Raw genomic sequence first — 18,795 nt, 5'->3', positions numbered from 1 at the left:
TCTCAAATGACTTCTTCCTTAATACCTCTAAATCCCAAACTGTGTATACTAAACACTTATACATTCATTCATTTGGCAGATGCTTTTATCCAAAGCGACTTACAAGTTAGGGACAACACTAGCTTCAGTGCAGTGGGGGACCTTGGTGTAAACACTAAGTACTCAATCTATTCATAAGGCAAAGTGCAAGAAGATCAGGTAAAGAAGTGCAGTGAAAGTGCATAGTAAGTGCTAGTTAGGCATGTTAGGGGGTTAGAGGTGTTAGGAGAAGAGGTGCTCTTGGAAGAGAAGAGTCTTCAAGAGATTCTTGCCCCAAACACTTGTTCTCTTTCTAATGGAGAAAGTAAAATGATTGAGCTATGTCCGCTAAAAGCTAGGCACTCGTTCGCCCTGTGTTGGAAGAGTGTTGAGGATGAGAGAGGGGTCTCAGACTTTTGGACCTCACTGTCTCTTTGTCCATTAACCTGATTATTGGCTGTTCGTTTATTTTCGAGTGAGGTTTTTTTGTAAGGATGGAACGGATCCATGAAAAAAATCCGTCCCGTTCGGTTCGCTTGTCTCGGTCCGGGGCATGTGTGTATTGTTCGGTTCAGGGCATGCGCAAAAAAGCTGTTGGTTCACCTACGGAGACATCACCCCAGTGTGCCAATTGACAGCGCAAGGAGTTATTGTACCTAATATCAAACTGCCTCATTCTTTCAGTTTTTGCATGGCTACATGACATGTCCTTGACAATAACTGTATATATGTATGGTATTTCTATAGTGTTCAAAAAATAGAAAAAAAAAAAACAACGTATACCGTAAACCATGATCCCAAAACCATGATATGAATTGAACCATGGATTTTGTGAACCGTTCCTCTCTTCATTTTTTTGCTAAATGTTAAATTTGGGAAAGTTCAGTTATATATACACAATGCATTAAATGTATAAAACTAGAAGTGTGACGCAGCACACAAGTGTATCTTGCACAATGTGCACTTTTAAACTGAAGATTGCCTCAGTTAGCCCTCAGCTAGCTGCTAACGTGCATGTAATTGTACCTGTTCTCTGTCAGCTCTGCAGGGGCTGCAAAATATCTACACCAGTATCCTGGGAAAAGACATTTAGATCTAAAACATATTACAAAGAAACAGACTCAACTGGGACGAACCGGGGCAGGCTTGCCCTTTAGAATACAACAGCAGAAATGACAGCACACTTTAGAGACACATTAATGCAAAGTCCAGAGAGAGAGAGAGAAAAGATGTTACTGTCATGGCAGGTGAAATGTCAAAGAAAACTGTTGACTCTCTGGGGGAGGAGGTAACCAATCATTTCATGTTTTCAAACTCAACATCCACCAGCAGAAGAAATAGGCAAAAGATACTGAAATGCAAAAATCAGTAAATAGTAGCATACCCGAGGTACAGCGAGGACCGGAGACTACATTAATGGCACCACAATGGGATCACATTGGTGTTAATCATCATTATAACTAACTGGCTCAAGTTGGCGAGATAATTAACATCCTAATACGAACAGCCCTGACGAAATTATTCGTTTCTGTCCAGCGTCCAGTTCAGGCTATTTATAAAACGTTTGATATTCATTTGCATGAGACTAATACAGATGAATGAGGGATGGTGTTTTTCTGCTCCAGCTCTTGATCGCGATGCAACATGGCATGTGAGTGTGACGGCACACAGATGTGCTCCACATTATTCTAAGTGATTTATCTGCTTGTTTATTCCACATATCTGCTCAAACACAGAGTGAAAACACAAACAGGTAGTTCATTTATCAACCAAGTTTGGAAATTGCTAATTAGATAAAAATGCAGCATGGTTTATACCAATGAATTAGTTCCTGCCCTATGGGAAACTGTGAGACCTCACACCTTGTTAATGGTGTTTAGTTGTGTTTAGTTCCCTTTACGATAAAATGGACATTAATGAAGTAGACAGAGCAGGACTGGTCTACATAAACTCTTTTACAACTGTGAGATAAGCAGGTCAATGTGGAAACCAAATCAAACACTCTGAGACACACACACACACACACACACACACACACACACACACATTTTGTGTAAGTCTAAGTTCACAGTTTGGTTTCTACATTGACCTGTTTATTTCACTTTATGTATTTATTTCACTCACTCAAGGACACTAGCAATTTTGCTATCGATTCATTTGACAGTTATTTTCTTAATTAAATGATCAATGGTTTGGTCTTTAAAATCTCAGATAACAGTGAAAATGTCCATCAAATTTTCCCAAAGCACAAAGTTCCTGAAGTTGTTCCAATTCTGATACTAGTATTGGAAATGCCTCTGATGCCGCCTAAAATACTGGATCAGGAACTGTCGAGACCGTGAGTCTATCCACCGATTTGATACCACGTAATGTATCGACATAGATACATAGTATCATAGAACAGCGAAAGGGAATTGATTTCTGGTTAAAAGCTTAACGATAGCTGCTGCCTGAGCTCACTAGAAGCTGAACACCCAGATACTGTCCTTTTAACCAGTGCAGCTTTTCTGGCCTTTACAGCACTGGTCACACGATGCTACTCAGCCGATCACTGCAACTCAAGTGATACACACACATAAACACACACACACTATTGGATCGGTACTCGGTAACACCAATACACAAATTCAGGTATCTGTGAGGAAAAAAACAGGATCAGAACATCTGTAAGAGTGACATCTTCAAATGTCTTGTTTTATTATCACAAAACGCAAAGGAAACCAGGAAACATGCTCATTTGAGAAGCAGGAAGAGGTGAATTTGAACATTTTTGACTCAAAATGATCAATCGTTCATCAAAGTAGCTGCCAATTCATTTTCTGCTAAACAGCAGCTCTTTCAGAAAACAATGCAACAAAGCTAATCAGTGGACCTTTGTTTATGTCATTTCCCAAACCACCATCTCTCACTCAGAGTTAAACTTTCATTCTGGCTCTACTTCAGCTCAATCTTTTTCCTAAAGCACATTAGTGTGCAGCACATACACATCCCAGTGTTCACGTTATAATATGCAGTTAACGTGTTTAATGTTTTTCTGCCAACGTCTGAACCCTTTCAATTTTTTGACTTGCTGCAGATCATGTCTTGAATTAATCACATATCTCAATTACTTGCTTTTTGAAATCTTGGAAACAACAACATTATACGAGGTCTGTTGTCATATCAATGAATTTAACTGAACTGAAATAAGTCTTTTAAGTAAGTGTAAGTGTTTTATATTCTTCACACTTGTATTCAAGACAATTAAAAGCAAACAAAAGAAACAAATTGTGCTAAAACTGATGAGCCAATGATGAACCCACAATAACTGATAATCTATTAATGATAGCTGCTTTGTAAATTGAATACTTGAGTTTTGGACTGTTGGTTGGACAAAATAATTTGATGACATTATCTTTGGCTCCGAGTACTTGTGTTGGGTATTTCTCACTGAAAAAACTATTTGAATAACGGATAATGAAATTAATAATTAGTTCCAGGCCTACAATAACACAGAGAGACAGCAGGACTGTAGTCAAAATTTCATCAAAGGAAAGCGAAGCAGGAGTGTTAAAAATAGTGATAAGAAAAAAAAAGTGAAGGCTGAGCAGGGCAGGAGGAGAGCAGGGATAAACCAGGATTCCCACTGTGAACAAAGCACCTACTGACCCATAACAAGTAGCTCTTTATCAAATGGGCGGTCCCAGTCTTTAATGTGACTATTAGCATTAATCTGAGAGGAAAGTCTACACAATAAACAAAATTAGAGTTTAATAAAGGCATGATCCTGATCCTCATGGATTTCCAATAATCTCATAAAGTCTCTTTCTGTGTGAGGAGAAAGGAGGAGGAGGAGGAGGAGGATGAGGAGGAAGAGGAGAGGAAGTGGAAGACACAAATAAAGAGTGAAAAAGTCTCTTTGATGTGATAAAAAAAATCTGATGGAACAAGACAGAATTAGAAAAATAGAGGGGAGGGAGGAAGAAAAGAGAGATAAATTGTGTGTGTGAGTGTGTGTGAGTGTGTGTGTGTGTGTGTGTGTGCGCACGTCTTCCAGTTTAGGCCTGTCCACATAATTGGTTGCCGTCCTCCTCTCATTAATAACTGCACGGGACTCCAGGGGACTTCCCAGCCTTTTCCCTCTGCGCCCTTTAAGACTCCCATACAAACCCCCCCCCGTCAATCAATGGCCCCTGTTTATTCCATTTGTTAAGGCTCACAATAAATGAAGGTTATGGTGGAGAGTATCGATCTCCTCCGGGCGTGTCGTAGCTCGCTTGCAGCAACAGTTCAGGTATTGGACACTTCATCTATGAATCTTGAGAAGAGGAGTTGCCTATTTGACTTCTTCCTGAAATACAAACAGTGTTGGATGTGGACAATACTTTTTTTTTTTACCAAAAAGGCCGAATGCAGGTTTTTATTCAATATATTTAAAACAAACGACCGCACTCAAAAGTTTGGGCTAAAAGCCAAACGTCACAGCTCCCTCCTGGCTGCATGACACTCAGTGGTGTAGTGGTGCCTGGAGAAACTGCTATACTCTTTATTCATGCCCCAATTTTTTTTTTTTTTTTTTTTCAAACAGCAAAGGATAAATGCCCTGTGTTATAAACAGTGACATAAAACTACTCTTGCATATTTAGTTCACCCAAAAAATGGGACAGTAGGATTTGCGCAGTCACTTAACTTCTGCTGCTCGACTTCAGAGAGTAAGGACCATTATGAAATTTACATTTGCCACAGTAGAGATACAGATTCTGCAATCAATACTGTCCCAACTACGTAACTATGCATCTTGAGAGAACTATTACTTAGTCCACCCATACACGAAAACATTTGTTCTCTCACCTTCCACGTATGGGCCAGTAGTTTCTTTTGTAAACTGTCTCTTGAAACAGCTGATTTGCAACATAAAGTGTAGCCAGGGTATCCCACCATTATAAAATTAACATTTTTTTTCAACAAGCAGTTTGCAGATATTACTGGTCCTACTAAGGCCTAATGCATGAATATTCACAGCGTAAAGCGCTGAAGTGTGGGCTCATTATGACTTCCACAGTAAAGAAGGCACTAAGGAGAACACAACAAACCTGAGAGAACACTTGGTAAAATATTCTGATGTACAGCTAACAGAGCAGCTAACAGAGCAGCTAACAGAGCAGCTAACAGAGCAGCTAACAGAGCAGCTAACTCAACCCACTTTGGACAAGTTCACACACCAAAGTTAACAACGACCTCAACTCATACAACCAAAATAACTCAGTCAATACCTGATTTATTTGCAAAGAGGCTCAAGCTTTTCCAAAACATAGGCCTCTCGACCTCTGCGGCCTGGACAGGGAGATAAAAGCTTTCAGTTTAAGCTGAGATAAGTAAAACATCAGAACGCCTTATTTCACTTTTTTTAAACTAACTAGCCTAGCTAGCGTCTACCAACAGTCTGCATGTAAGGTGTTCAGGGGACATGTGCACATTGTAGCTCATTGTAGCAACAGTTTATACTCTCCCATTCTAAACTGCATGAGTCTCTGCATGCATACTGGTCACAAGCCGCCACACCACCCACCAAGTAAATTCTCAAACTGTGGGAAACACTGAAAAATATACACGCTCTCAGCATTGTGGGGAATGGAGGCTTCTGTAATATATCCCATTGGAAACTTTTTTTACTCATATTTTACTCATATGGTGTTGTGTTCTTTATATTATGTAAATGTTCCTTAAAATTAGATCGCTATGCATCACCGTGCTGACAGCGTCACAATATATTGCAATGTACTGACTCGTAACCGCCTGCATCATGATGCGTGTTCTATCGCCAGATTCTTGCCAATGCTCAGCCCTAATATTTGCTCTCTGTCTGCTCAAGTAACCTTTATTTATCCAGGGTGGGGGGGATTGTTTTCCCAGCAACACCTTACTCATTTATCATATAGTTACATATTAAAATACATGGAATGACTTCAGTAATCTTCAAAACTTTAGCAGATTATTTAGGTTTCATTGTTTGCGTTCTTAAAGATGTTTAAAATGTTCTTAAACATCTTCCTTGTGCTTTACTCATTGGATCTTAATACTAACAAACATAGGAGTTATGAGGCAGTTCTGGTCCTTTAGTCATGAAAAATATAAAACTGGGTTTGAAAAGCAAAATAATGCCTCAGTTAAGACAAGGTACACAGTCTATACTTAAAACATACAAAAAAGTATAAGATTGTGATACAGGTGATGCGTGCAGAAAAGCTCAGACAACTTTCTACATGATACTGTTCACTTCCCGCAGCCTCTACATCCATCTCTACCAGAAGACAAGCAGGGTTATTGCACATTAATCTTCATTCCCAATGAAAACCATCAGCATTATCCTTCCACTAATTACAATAATGCAAAGAGGAAATGAAAGATGACGTAAACTGAGACCAAGTCATATCCTTGCAATTAATGGGCTGGATAAAAGCCCGTTTGTGAAGATACAAGAAATTTCTTGGAAATCCAGAAATCCCACAGGTGTATAAGAATCTATGTCAAAAGCATACGAAGAAGAGATAAACAGCAGCTTGTGACAGCCTCAGAGTTCAGAACGAGGCCAGAGTTACAAGGGTGGAAGCTTTGAATGTCCAGTTTCCCCACATACTCACTATGGTTAACTCAACAAAGATATAAAATCACTAGCATATAATTATTTTTAGTACTTTGCAAACATGTTTTGTTTTCATGCTTCCATGGCTGAAAGTCTATATGCTGCCTAATGGACTGTATACATTGATTGAATTCAACTAATGATGCAGAAGATAAAGCAGCACCGGCCACCTGCCTCATTTCCACATTACATTACATGAGCTTGGGTATTGATTATTGATTACTTATTGATTTCATTACTCCTAAGGCGAAAAACACAGAAAGGCGGTGCATGTGTGAAAACAAACAGGGGAAAATATCGGTGTAATTTAAATTTAAAGTCTTGTGGATGTGTGTGACCAGCAGCTGTCGAGAAATGTGCATGTTACAGGTCATCTGGCAGCTAATGGAAGCCACAGTGGCTCACACTGACTCAAATAATCATGTATGATGTCGACCTGATAATAAATTATCAAAAGAAAATTCAGATATAGTTAAAATTCTGTTTGAAAAAAAAAATAAAGACTGCCTTCAGCTGTTTGTGAGTCCAACTCTGTGGTCACAATGAAAAACACACACAGCTACAAACTGTTTTGACAATTCAACATTCTGCTGTAACAAAGTGTTTCAACAACAATGTGCTGTCACTGTGTTAATTACAACAGTGCTGTCGGCATCAGGGAAAATGAAAGCACTAACTAGGCCACTAACGGGACATACTTAAAATGTTTTGATAGAATATCATGTAGGACACAGTGACGCATTGTCAAAGTAAAGCCTTGTTGAGCTAGTGTGTCTGATAATGAGAAAAAGTCAGTGTGTTTAAAGACAAGTCCAAAAGTCCCTGTTTTGGGGACTTTGCTTTATTCTGGGTTTATCATACGACCACTACATGGAACATATAAACCCAGTTTTTCATTTCCCTGTACAAACGATTCCAACAGTATCAAGGTTTCTGATAGTATGAGCTCATGTGTTTTTGGCATTTTTATGTCATGATGTATGTTACCTAAAGTCTGACATTTCTGAATAGAATTTGTGATCAGTGGGATTTGTTTTCGGTGTTATGGTGTCCAGATTTCACAGTGCATTGTGTACATTTGCTTTTGTCATTTGATCACCACTAATGGAAGAGAATAATAAAATGTATTATCTGCATCCCCGCTGTCAGACTTTCACTTTCATTTCAGTGTGTAATCAGCTTTACATTCTCATCTTACTTTACGTTTTACTAACTCTAACACAGATACACACACACACACACACACAGAGATCAGAAACCTGGATAAGGTGTTTACATGCCATGATTTCTGTGAGGGTTCTCCTGGAAGAATATGAGGTTTGTCAAAACCAGAATGAGGGCTTATTCATGTTTCTGAAACCAGGATATAATGCATCTGGTTGCGCTCGAAACAGCCTCAGTTCTTCGTGGCATTGACTCCTCAAGAAACTTTACTTTCAGATTCTGCCCCATGTCGATATGATTGCTTCACATCATTTCTGCAGATTTATCAGCTGCACATTCAAGCTGCTAATCTCCCCGTTCTACCACATCACAAAGGTCTTCTATTGAATTCAGATCTGGTGACTGTGGCCACTGAAGTTCACTGAACTCATTATGATGCTCATGAAACCAGTTTGAGACGACTTTCACTTTGTGACATGGTGCGTCATCCTATAGCGGAAGTGGCCATTAGAAGATGGTAAACTGTGGCCAGAAAAGGATGCACAAGGAAAATAAAAATAAATAAATAAAAATTCCCCACACCATTACACCACCACCATCAACCTGGACTGTTCAACAAGATCTTTCTATTCGCAGAACTGCTGCACACTGGATGTTTCTTTTCTGTTTTCCACATCATTCTGAGTAAAAACTGGAGAGACTGTTGCGTGTGAAAATCCCAGGAGATCAGAGGTTTCAGAAATACTCAACCCATCCCGTCTGGCACCAACAATCACGCCACGGTGACTGAGATCACTTTTTTTCCCCCTCATTCTGATGTTTGATAACTGAAGCTTCTGACCCGTTGGCAGGACGAATGGCAGCATGAATAAGCAGGTGTGCAGTGCTTGGTGAGTGTAGTGTTCACATGCACATGTTCTGGATAATCTAAAACCCCTATTATAAACAGGTTATTAAAATCCATGAAAACATACTAGCGACATGGCTACATAGCTCTAGGGACGGCAGTATCAGTGTGCTTATTTATCCGTCTCAACAAATACTTGATTGTCGATGAAAATTGGTAAAGACAGTCATGGACCCCACAGGGTCAATCCTACTAACTTTGATGATCCTCTGACTTTTCTTCAAGCGCCACCAGCCAGTCACAATTTAACTTGGTCCAGCACTTTGATTTATGACCATGAACTAATAACATTCCCATCAGCATTGGAAAAGACTTTTATCCTGTTGGAAATGACCTTTGATCTTCTCCACACTCATTAGACCGTGTAGCAGACAACAGTGTGTGTCTTATTGTGTCATTTGACGTGAACACTATCTAAATGTTTTTAACATACGGTAGGTCAACCATAATGTTTTTATCTCTGGTGAGTACATATGTTATATGGTGTAAAGATTACATTTCAGACTTTTAATTGATTTTTTTTCCTGGAATTTCTTTGTGACTCAAGCTGTCATTCTTCATAATAATAATGAGTGGTCTTTTCTGCACATTCTTTGTTGAGAGCTGGCATTTGCCTCCCATAATGACTGTGATGCTGTGAATCTTTTTATTCTAGGAACTATTAGTCGGCGTGCTCACAGAGCCTCATGGGACTCTTAATTAAAGTCAGGAGCACTGGAGAGGTCAGTAACTCTACAGTATGTGTGTTAGTATGTTGTCTGCTACAGGTGCCTCATTAGAGTGATCAAAATAAAGTTCAAGATAATTTCCAAAAAAATGAAGTCACAAACATTTCTATCTTATACTGAATATAAATATTATTTGTTCTAGACTTTGATTTTCTCATTTTATGGTGCTTACATTTGACCTTGACTCCTATTACATTCTATTACATTTTGTATTGTGGTGGGCTGAAGTACATTTCAGACTGATGTTTCTTCTATACGCCATCGTCAGTTTACCTACCAATGTAACCTGATGAAGATGCGCATGTTTCTGACTGAAGTTATCTTTCTGGGGCCTGGAGGATCCTTTTATAACAACCTACTAGCAGACATGATACGACAGAGATACATTTGCTTAGTGACTACAGTATTCTTGCCCACTTGAACACTTGAACCAGAGATCTTATTTATTTATTAGGCTTACTAATTTATTGATGCTGTTTTTCATAACATGTATAAATCCTTACAGTTTAATCTACATATGTAACATATAACATTTGGAAATGGATTTGTATGTAGTTTATGCACCTGAAACATTCATTTCATAGTCATTTACCTATTCAAGGTGAAAAATTTAAGGGTACACTTATTTGTCACTGCATGGGACTTTCTAATCTTTATCCCTTCATATGATATTAAAAACTGGTATATAGTGAGTTAGTTGTTACTTTCTATTGCATGTGGTTTGATGTGATTGGTTACCGGTTTACAGCCACTCCTATTTCAGATGGCTCCTCATTGTCAAAAACCATTTGCCTGATGAAGATCTAGCACCGAAACCTTGCAAACAAATTGTTTATTGCAAGTTAAACAGTAAGTGGTATTTTGTAATTGATACTTTGGATCCATTCATCCTGCTCTTACACACCTGCCTTACTTAGATGTGTTAAATGCTCTTCTGCTTACATTTGATTTAAATGCTAAAAACATGGTGTTTAAAAAGTCCAGCCCAGAGTACCCTGTCCTTCCTTAGTGCACGTTGGTCCAGTGCAGCACAAATCATATTGTATGTCTTGCCGCCGACCTTTTGTCTATTATACATACACCACACTGTCCCTTTGTCTCCACACAATTCCTGTCCATTTATTATTGGCAGGCAAATCAGTCTGATCCACCTTCACGCTCAACAAACTCAGCTCCGGTACACACAGACTCCTAAAAATAAGCCTCAACGACGCCATTTCTGTGTCTAACAGGATATGGTGCCGGGACAAATGGGCATCAGAGGGAGACAGGACGCTGGCAGGGTTTTTAAAGAGGCTACAATGTTAGACTAGGAAGGGCTGCACATAAAGTTTGCATCATGTTTGCATCAAGCCGCTCTGACGTCATGCAGCTTACAGCTCCACAGGGGATGGTGAAGTATAATAGTAACTGGGGAGACAAAAAAAAGTTTCTGTGCATGCGAGGTAGGTCAACTCACACCCGGCTCTGACACAGGTTATCTGTTATTCAGAATAATGTTTAAAGCCGTTTTGCTGTTTGTTGCTTTACGATAAAACGGCACATTTATTAAGCCCAAAGCTAACAAGCATTATTTAAATACATAACTACAAACAGGATTTTTCCACTGAAGATGGCACAGTGTAAAAGGTAAAGGTGTAAATAATAAAATGACTGACGGCTGAATTCTGTTTAGCTGCTTCAGTTTCAAGGTCATGGTATTGTGCACGATGGCTTTCTGTCACACTGTCATGGCTTATTGTTTATTACTAACACCTGCGCTTGTGTTACTTTGACAAGTTGAAATGTCTGTTGTGAAAAAGGCCTGATCTTGCCCACTCTGGCGAATCGCTAATTAAAGATAGCAGGTGTTAATCTGTTCATTTCATCTGTAATTACAAAAAACATGCACCACTGCAGTAAACATAAAGAAAACGGAAACAACATCTGAACCACGACCAAATTTTTTATCTACAGAATATACAAAACTGAAGTAATAAGCTTTGACAGTCTTGTGTTACAGCATCTGACTGAGGAAGTTGATTTAACGTGTTCCATGATTCTTATTTCTACTGTTTTGTGTTTTTTCTAATGTGCATAATGCATCTTTAGAGCTGCTGTAAGCCCTCATAATAAATGGCACAATAACAGTCAAAAAGCACCATGAAACTGTACGACGTCAAGCATGCTGGAAGAGACTTTCAGCCCCACAACACAGGGATGAAGCCAGTGTGGAAGTGCCTTCACTACAACTCCATTAAAGCTCATAACACACCGGTTCCAAAAACTTGCAGACTCCCTAAAGACCCCAACCTCTCTGTCATAACACAAAAATCAATGACGCAGTCCTACAGTGTATGTTTATAATGCATTATGCAGGTATCGGCGGTATAATACATTATCATTATTGATACAGGCTACATAGACAAGGTTACTGTTATTTTTGTTCCAGCTTTTGACTTTGTTACAAACTGTGATTATTCCAGGTGGTGTTTGTGAGCTTTCAGGCTAAGAACAAGTGAACCACCTGTGGATCAATGATGGTCTAAGCCTGCGCTGCAATCACTTATCTCCTCAGGTCGAGGTTCAAGTTTGTTCATTACCAACACAGGTGTCATGACCTACGTTCTCCCTGAGTGTGAGAGTGAAAATAAACCAGAAAACAGGTATCTGTTCATTAAATGAATTTGAATCTGTTTCATGTGAAATCAATAAAATCCTAATCCCACTCATTCAATATTTCCACCTGGTCCAACCGCATCGTTTGATCTTACCTTCTTTTACCGATTTTAACATTAGCGTCAGAAATTAGTCCAAGACCATTAAAGTTCCTCTCCTGTTTTGAACTAAGAAAAAAATACTCCACTCTGATTAATATTTTGTTTAACATGGTTTTCACACATCAAAAGTGTAAAAACATGGAAAACTGGGGCTAGAGGCATCTACTCTTACTTCCTTATTGAGAAATTCTGGATCAGGCCTCACCCACTACTGCTGCTTGCTCCATGTTGTGAGGTGAAAGAGCAGAGAGTATCAAGATGGTTAGAGGAGGAAACATATGAGAGACTCAGCCACATGTTTGAGCCTCAGTCAAACTCAGACTCAGATGAGGAGTCTGTTGAGAGAATCGGCGGCTAGCAGACATATCAGAACTGTCAGCATAGTTAGCATCTTTTATTTGTTTATGTTGTTTTTTAGCTTGTAATTGGCAGTAACTGACACACTGTTAGGGGTTGTGCTAATGCTAACGCTCTCTCTCTGTACTGACAAGGATTCAGGTTTGACAGGATTGGTTCCGCAGGTTTGTGACGTATGAATCCCTGGCTGTTTGAATCGGTTTTTATGAGACTGTCATTAGTTCACTGCAGTTCCAAGGTGAAAATATTCAGTCATGGTGTTGACTGTTTATTTTGCTCATGATATGTCTTATGTATTATATAAAAAACATCATATTGACATGACAACAAGGTTAAAAATTAGGCAACTTTTCACAAACTTAACATTAACTCATCTATTTGCTCCAGACCTTGGACTTAACTGTACTGAAAGGCTTTCACACAGTATGTCTGAGCACTGTTATCATGATTCCACGTGGCAGGTGCAGCTAGCGTACACACAATCATGCTGCACACAGAGTGAGACACACACACAACTCGATATCTGTCATTGGCCCAACAGGGGGATAAACACACCATTTTGACCAATGGGCCTTGTAATTGTACAGCCTCCCCCTCTCCTCCTGTCTTCATACTGAGAGAGAGAGTGTGTGTGTGTGTGTGTGTGTGTGTGTGTGTGTGTGTGTGTGTGTGTGTGTGTCTCTCTCCAAGAGCAAGACCTCTGATTTCCCACAGTGCAGAACATCATTTACAGCCCACTCTGAGCCTCACGCTGCACGCTTCTCTCACCAGGCTTAACTCTTCTCATACCGACTCGCTCGATATCAGAACTGCTACAGATCCTGTCTGCCAGCTTAAATCAGCCAAAACAATTACAAGGCAAGTGATCACCCACGAACAATTGGAAAAAAAAAAATGCATGAAGCTACAGAAAAACACAACTTAAATCCATCCTTTTTCAGCTACTGCAATCTTAAAAGATAGATTTGACACCAAACCATTCAAAACACAGTGAGCTCTCTTTAGCTGCAGCTCTCTGAACCACAAATGTGAAAGGACACATTCTTCATACAAGTGTACAAATGAGGGTCTACGGCCTAAAAATGCTTAAGTGATGAAAAATGAAATGTTACACAGCCAATTTAGCATGACTTTCTGACAGCAACACCCATTCCAGCCAGCCCCTCTCACCTCTTTTAAATCAATAGCAGCCTCACACTTAATGACGCCTTCTTATTCAACGTTTCCCTGAAGCCTGACACAGTCGCTGTGGTGTAATTCCACTGATGTCCTAACAGCAGCGAGGTGTTGAATTTTCATTTGGTGCAGAGTTTGTGAGGGTTATGTATGACTACATGGCATTTGCCATCATTATAGCCGTACTACTCTGTAGCCACGAGGCAATGAAGTAACCAGGTTGGCAACACTGCAGTGGATCAAACGACAGCTTTACGAGAGCTGACACACACTGTGGCCGTTCATGAGGGAAAGCTTTGGGGTTCTCCTGTCAAAGCATAGCATGGGTAGCCTCCAGCAGCATGAAATGAATTGGCACTATAATAAAGACGAGGGTGGCCAGTGATTTGCTGCTGTGTCCTGGCTGTTTAAAGACTGATGTCCTCTCAAAGCACAGTGTGTAGCATTGGTGCATTGGATTTGTCTCTTTAATGAACTGAAATTTTAAGAACCGGTTAATGGCTAAATGACCAATCCCAAACACCGCCTTTTCCTTTAATGCACCAATGACAGCCAAGTACAACAACGGACGACCTCTGTCATCTTGCCATTCTGGTGCCACAGCTACTGAGCACCTACGTTCAAATTCATAGGAAATGATTCAGATCTGCCCCAAAATTCTGTGGATTCTTCCCTCGCCAATGTTCAATTCTCCAGCAGGTTTGGTGTAAATCAGCTCAGTACTTTTTGCATAAACAAGCCGACAAACAAACCAACAACCCAACAAACAGGTAAAAACATAACCTCCTAGGTCTTCTTGGAGGTAACAATACAAACCACAATGACACATTTTGGTAGGAGATTAAAGTTAAAGTTGTACTTTAGGAAATGATGACAAAATAGATGATAAGATTGATATCACTCTCATGTCTACACTGCAAATATGAAGCTATAGACAGCAGCCAGCAGCTAGCTAGCTTAGCTTAGCTTAACATAAAGACAGAAAACAGAGGGAAACAGCAATGACCTCGTAAAGTATCATGGTGACTGTTAGAATACCATTTTACTGTATGATGCCGGCCTGAATAAAATCCTTGGCAGCGGACAAGACAAGAGGAGCCGCCCAAATGACCTCAAAGCACAGCTCAGCACAGGGAGCGATCCTAACCTCCTGAATTACATGAGCAGTAAACTTACCCTGTCCTTCATCCTCCAGCTCTGTGCCAAGGCCTTGGAGCCCTCAATCTTTTCCGAGTGCCGCTTCTTCATGAAGGCCAGGGGGAGCTTCCAGTCATTCATGTCGGCCTCCTCTTCCTCAGCCAGGCCCATGGCCGGTGAATGAAGCAAGTCTGAGTCCATTTTCATCAGGGCCCTGCGGGGGAAGGCTGGTGTTAGTAACAAAGATGTGATGGAGTTCTGTGACTGAAACTAACACCACACATCATGTAGATTTTAATAGTGTTACAGTTACAGTAAACAAAAGAATCATCAGATGGGTGGAGACCTTGTTGACTGATTGATCACAGTGTGTCAGAGTTAATGCTGCAATGTCTTCCCCCTCTTATTACCAACACTGGGCCCCCACAAAGGAATGTCATTTCTCCAGTGCTATTTACTCTTTACACAGATGAATGTAGGGCTAACTCATCCTGTTTTCAGTGTTGAAGTTACAGATGATACAGTGATTGTTGGTTTCACTGAGGATGGAACAAAGCATTGTGGATGCATTTGTTAATTGGTGTCACGCTAGTTTCCTTCAGCTTAATACCAAGAAAACTAAGGAAACGATTCTTGATTTCAGAGCAAGCAGAAGAACACACCAGCACATAACTATTAATTGCGACTGGATTAAAGGTGTAGATGAATATAAATATGGAGGGACAGTAAATGATGAAAAACTGGCATGGGATTCAATTTACAGGAAAGGATCACAACGACTGTCCTTCATACAGAAGCTTCCACAGTTTGGAGTGGACAGACATATATTGGTTCTCTTTTATTCTAACTTTCTGCTTTATCGCTTGGTATTTCTCACTGCCTGCAGTTCATATAAACAAACTCAATAAGATTGTTAATATGTCTAGCAACACTGCAGCTGAAGGATGACAAGTAAGTGCAGGCAATTCTCAGTGATGTATCACACCCTCTCTATGGTGAATACAAGTTGTTACCATCTGGTCAGAGGTGGAGGGTACCACATTTGCAGACTTTCCTGTGCCCAGAGGTCCTTTATCTTTTCCAGCATTGCTCTGTTAAACAAACGCTCAAGATATGAGGATTGTGTCACTTGCATTTGTTTTACCTAATTCCTGATTGTTGGTGATGCTACTGTGAAGCACTTTGTTGTTGAATGTCTGTCTTTATAATGCCTGTTTTTCTGTTGTAGTTGTATTTATCTAGGAGAATTTTCAAAAGGATAAGAAACCATACTAATTAACAACAACAGGTTCAAATTAGCCACTTGAGTTACTACTTAACTACTGCATGTTTAAGGGAAATCTTAAAATGACAGTTGAGTTCAGTTGCACTGATTCTTTTAAACATCACTTGGAGGAAACAAGCTGAAGTAATTTTCTCCTCATAAGGCAGGAGTTCCATCCATCAGGCAAGAGGAAGATATTTCGTAATATATGCAACCTGTCTGTACAGCCACGCTATCATAAAGTTGCGTAAATGTGGTGGTGGGCCAAAAATCATAAATTAGACAGTAAAAACAGAACATCTACACAATAGGGCTGAGTATCACAAGTCAGTGTTTTTAAGGTACCAACAAATATCTCTGTAACATAATCAAAAAATATCAAGTAGTGACAAGACACTGTCAGACTGCTGTATTTACTATGGTAATCTTGTTTGTTCTTGCATCACTTAGTTTTAAAATTTTTGATCTTCACAGGAAGGTATCAAAAAAGTAGGTCTAGTATCCTATTGTGATTATTATCAAAAAATGTCAAACAAGTCATGACCTAACTTCCACCTGAAGGGCTTTCCATGCAGCTGTGATGTTTCACACAAGCAACTCTTTCTCTTGGAACTGAGCACTGTTGCCGTGGAAACCATTCTTAACACCGTTTCTACTAATGTCAAGGTGGTGATGCATTCACTGCAACTGGCTGTCGAAAAATGACAGTTTATGACCTTCATCAAAAAAGTTACTTCATGGGATGATGATGTTTATGAGTCATGTTTAAACCTCTCCTGTTTGAATGAAAGCCTGAGCAACAACTGGCACCAAACACACACTCAGCTTTACTGTTAGCTGTCTAGCTGCCTAACTTTCCTTACTGTGGTATTAAGGTTGTTTTTACACTCAGACAGAAAGCAACACCTGGATGGTGTCATGATGGTGCTCTAGCTGGCCACAGGTGAGGAACTATGGGTTATGTGCATCTGTAGTCACGTTAACCCGGCCTGGCTGTGTCAGTCCTGACTTCACATGGAGCACCTGGCACGACAGTTAACAAACACACCGGTCAGCTAGCTAACTGTTAGCCAAGCTAACGCGGCTAATTTGACAGCTCTCCCTAAAGCCAGCTGTCTACATGGCTGGCTACATGAGAAGCGAGTGCTATTTAAAGACTTTCTCTGGGTATCTTGCGAAACAACCTGAGCACAGAGATAATTGAGACAGAGCAGATGTGCACAAATGGCGCTGGTAGTGGCGGTGGAGCGTGTAGTTGCAGACCTCGGTGCTGTGGGATTATCTACCCGGGCTGGGGAACCTCTCCGCCTCCGGACGATGACAGACACGGTCGCACAAACAATCCTGGTCAGAAAATTGTAGGGCAGCGTCCACAGCCTGTACAGTATGTCAAACCCGTCAAATCCGAGTTGGACGGGTGCGTGTTTGCAGGGGAATCTGCGGCTCCTCTCCCCACGGCTCTTCGCTATGGGAAGGGGCTGGAGACGAGGCCCATCTTCACACGGACAGTCTGCCACAGCCACACGAAGCACCGGCCACACTTATCGATGACTGGGTCCTCAGGTCTTCTTCTACAAACCAGCGACCCGAGGAGCTGATCTGGTGGGATAGTTTTGGCGGAAATCACATAAAATCCCGAGAATTTCTCCGGAGAAGCACTTCTTCAGCACTTCTGCAAGGGCGCAGCCATCTTGGGTTGGACCCAGAATGCACTATTGGGGCGGCGAGACTGTCGTGAAACGTCACCGTCGTTGTTCGTGGCTGTCACAGTGTGTGTGTGTAACACACACGCACACACACACGCTCACACACACACGCACACACACATGCGCACGCACACACTCCATGGAAAACTAAAAATATTTATGTTTTTATATCTCTCTTTGCTTATGTCGATGTCAACGGACCAGAGTTACTCACTTATCTCTTCAATAGTTGTAATTTTAAATTTAAAGTTTTTGGCGAAAGATGTGAAATATAAGGACTCCAAATTTCGTTTTTATTATGAATGTAGCTAATGATATTAATGAGTATTTTTATTCACACTGAAAATTTGCATGTCTATTTACATTTTGACCATATTATTTTGTCGAAAATAAGTGAAAATCATGCACATCTGAGCAGTGGTTTCATAATCACAATAGGCAGTTAAGCCACACTTACTTCACTTTTCAACCTAGAAGAAGAAGAGTTTGATTCTAGTTTAGTCTCACTCAAGCCAGGCTTTCCACGATGAGCCATGCTTTTCTGAGCCTACAACACTCCTCTGAACTACACCAAGCTAATATTACCATATACTGTGTGTGACTTCCAGTGTAGTAAAAGTGATTTTTATATTCTCTTGTACCATTGACGTACCTCCCAGAAGGGCTGGACACAATAATGTGCACACCCCTTACACTAATGCTATGCAACAGTGCAGCTTTGTGAGGCTGTAATGTGCAATTTTTGTTGATACTATGTATGTGTGGATTCAACTTCATGGTCATTTCTGAGGCTATTTGTGGTGGTATTGTGTTATTGTGTCACTTCTCTGACAGCCACAAAAACAATGTTACAAGCTTATTTTATGTGTGTTCATGGAATTGTGACTTTGTTTTGATGTTGTTTTGTTTTGATTCTTAATGTTCCCACTAAAGAAACAATGAAAAACTTTGAGGACA

General features: G+C 40.3%; 1 protein-coding gene across 1 annotated transcript in view; it reads right to left on the bottom strand.

Annotated features, from left to right (window-relative positions):
- Positions 1 to 17,413, bottom strand: part of rptor (regulatory associated protein of MTOR complex 1) — a 184,107-nt gene extending 166,694 nt beyond the window's left edge. The window contains exons 1-2 of the mRNA XM_022739982.1: positions 17,396 to 17,413; positions 14,908 to 15,082 (exon numbers count right to left, since the gene is read on the bottom strand). Of these exons, the coding sequence (XP_022595703.1) occupies positions 14,908 to 15,075 (168 nt within the window). The 5' untranslated portion in view covers positions 15,076 to 15,082; positions 17,396 to 17,413. The remainder of the gene's footprint in view (positions 1 to 14,907; positions 15,083 to 17,395) is intronic.
- Positions 17,414 to 18,795: the final 1,382 nt, after the last annotated feature.

The sequence above is a fragment of the Seriola dumerili genome, unplaced genomic scaffold, assembly GCF_002260705.1.
Source record: "Seriola dumerili isolate Sdu_G_001 unplaced genomic scaffold, Sdu_1.0 BDQW01000050.1, whole genome shotgun sequence".
Classification (NCBI taxonomy): Eukaryota; Metazoa; Chordata; class Actinopteri; order Carangiformes; family Carangidae; genus Seriola; species Seriola dumerili.
The sequence above is the reverse complement of the archived record's forward strand: the minus strand, read 5'-3'. Positions and strand labels throughout refer to the sequence as shown.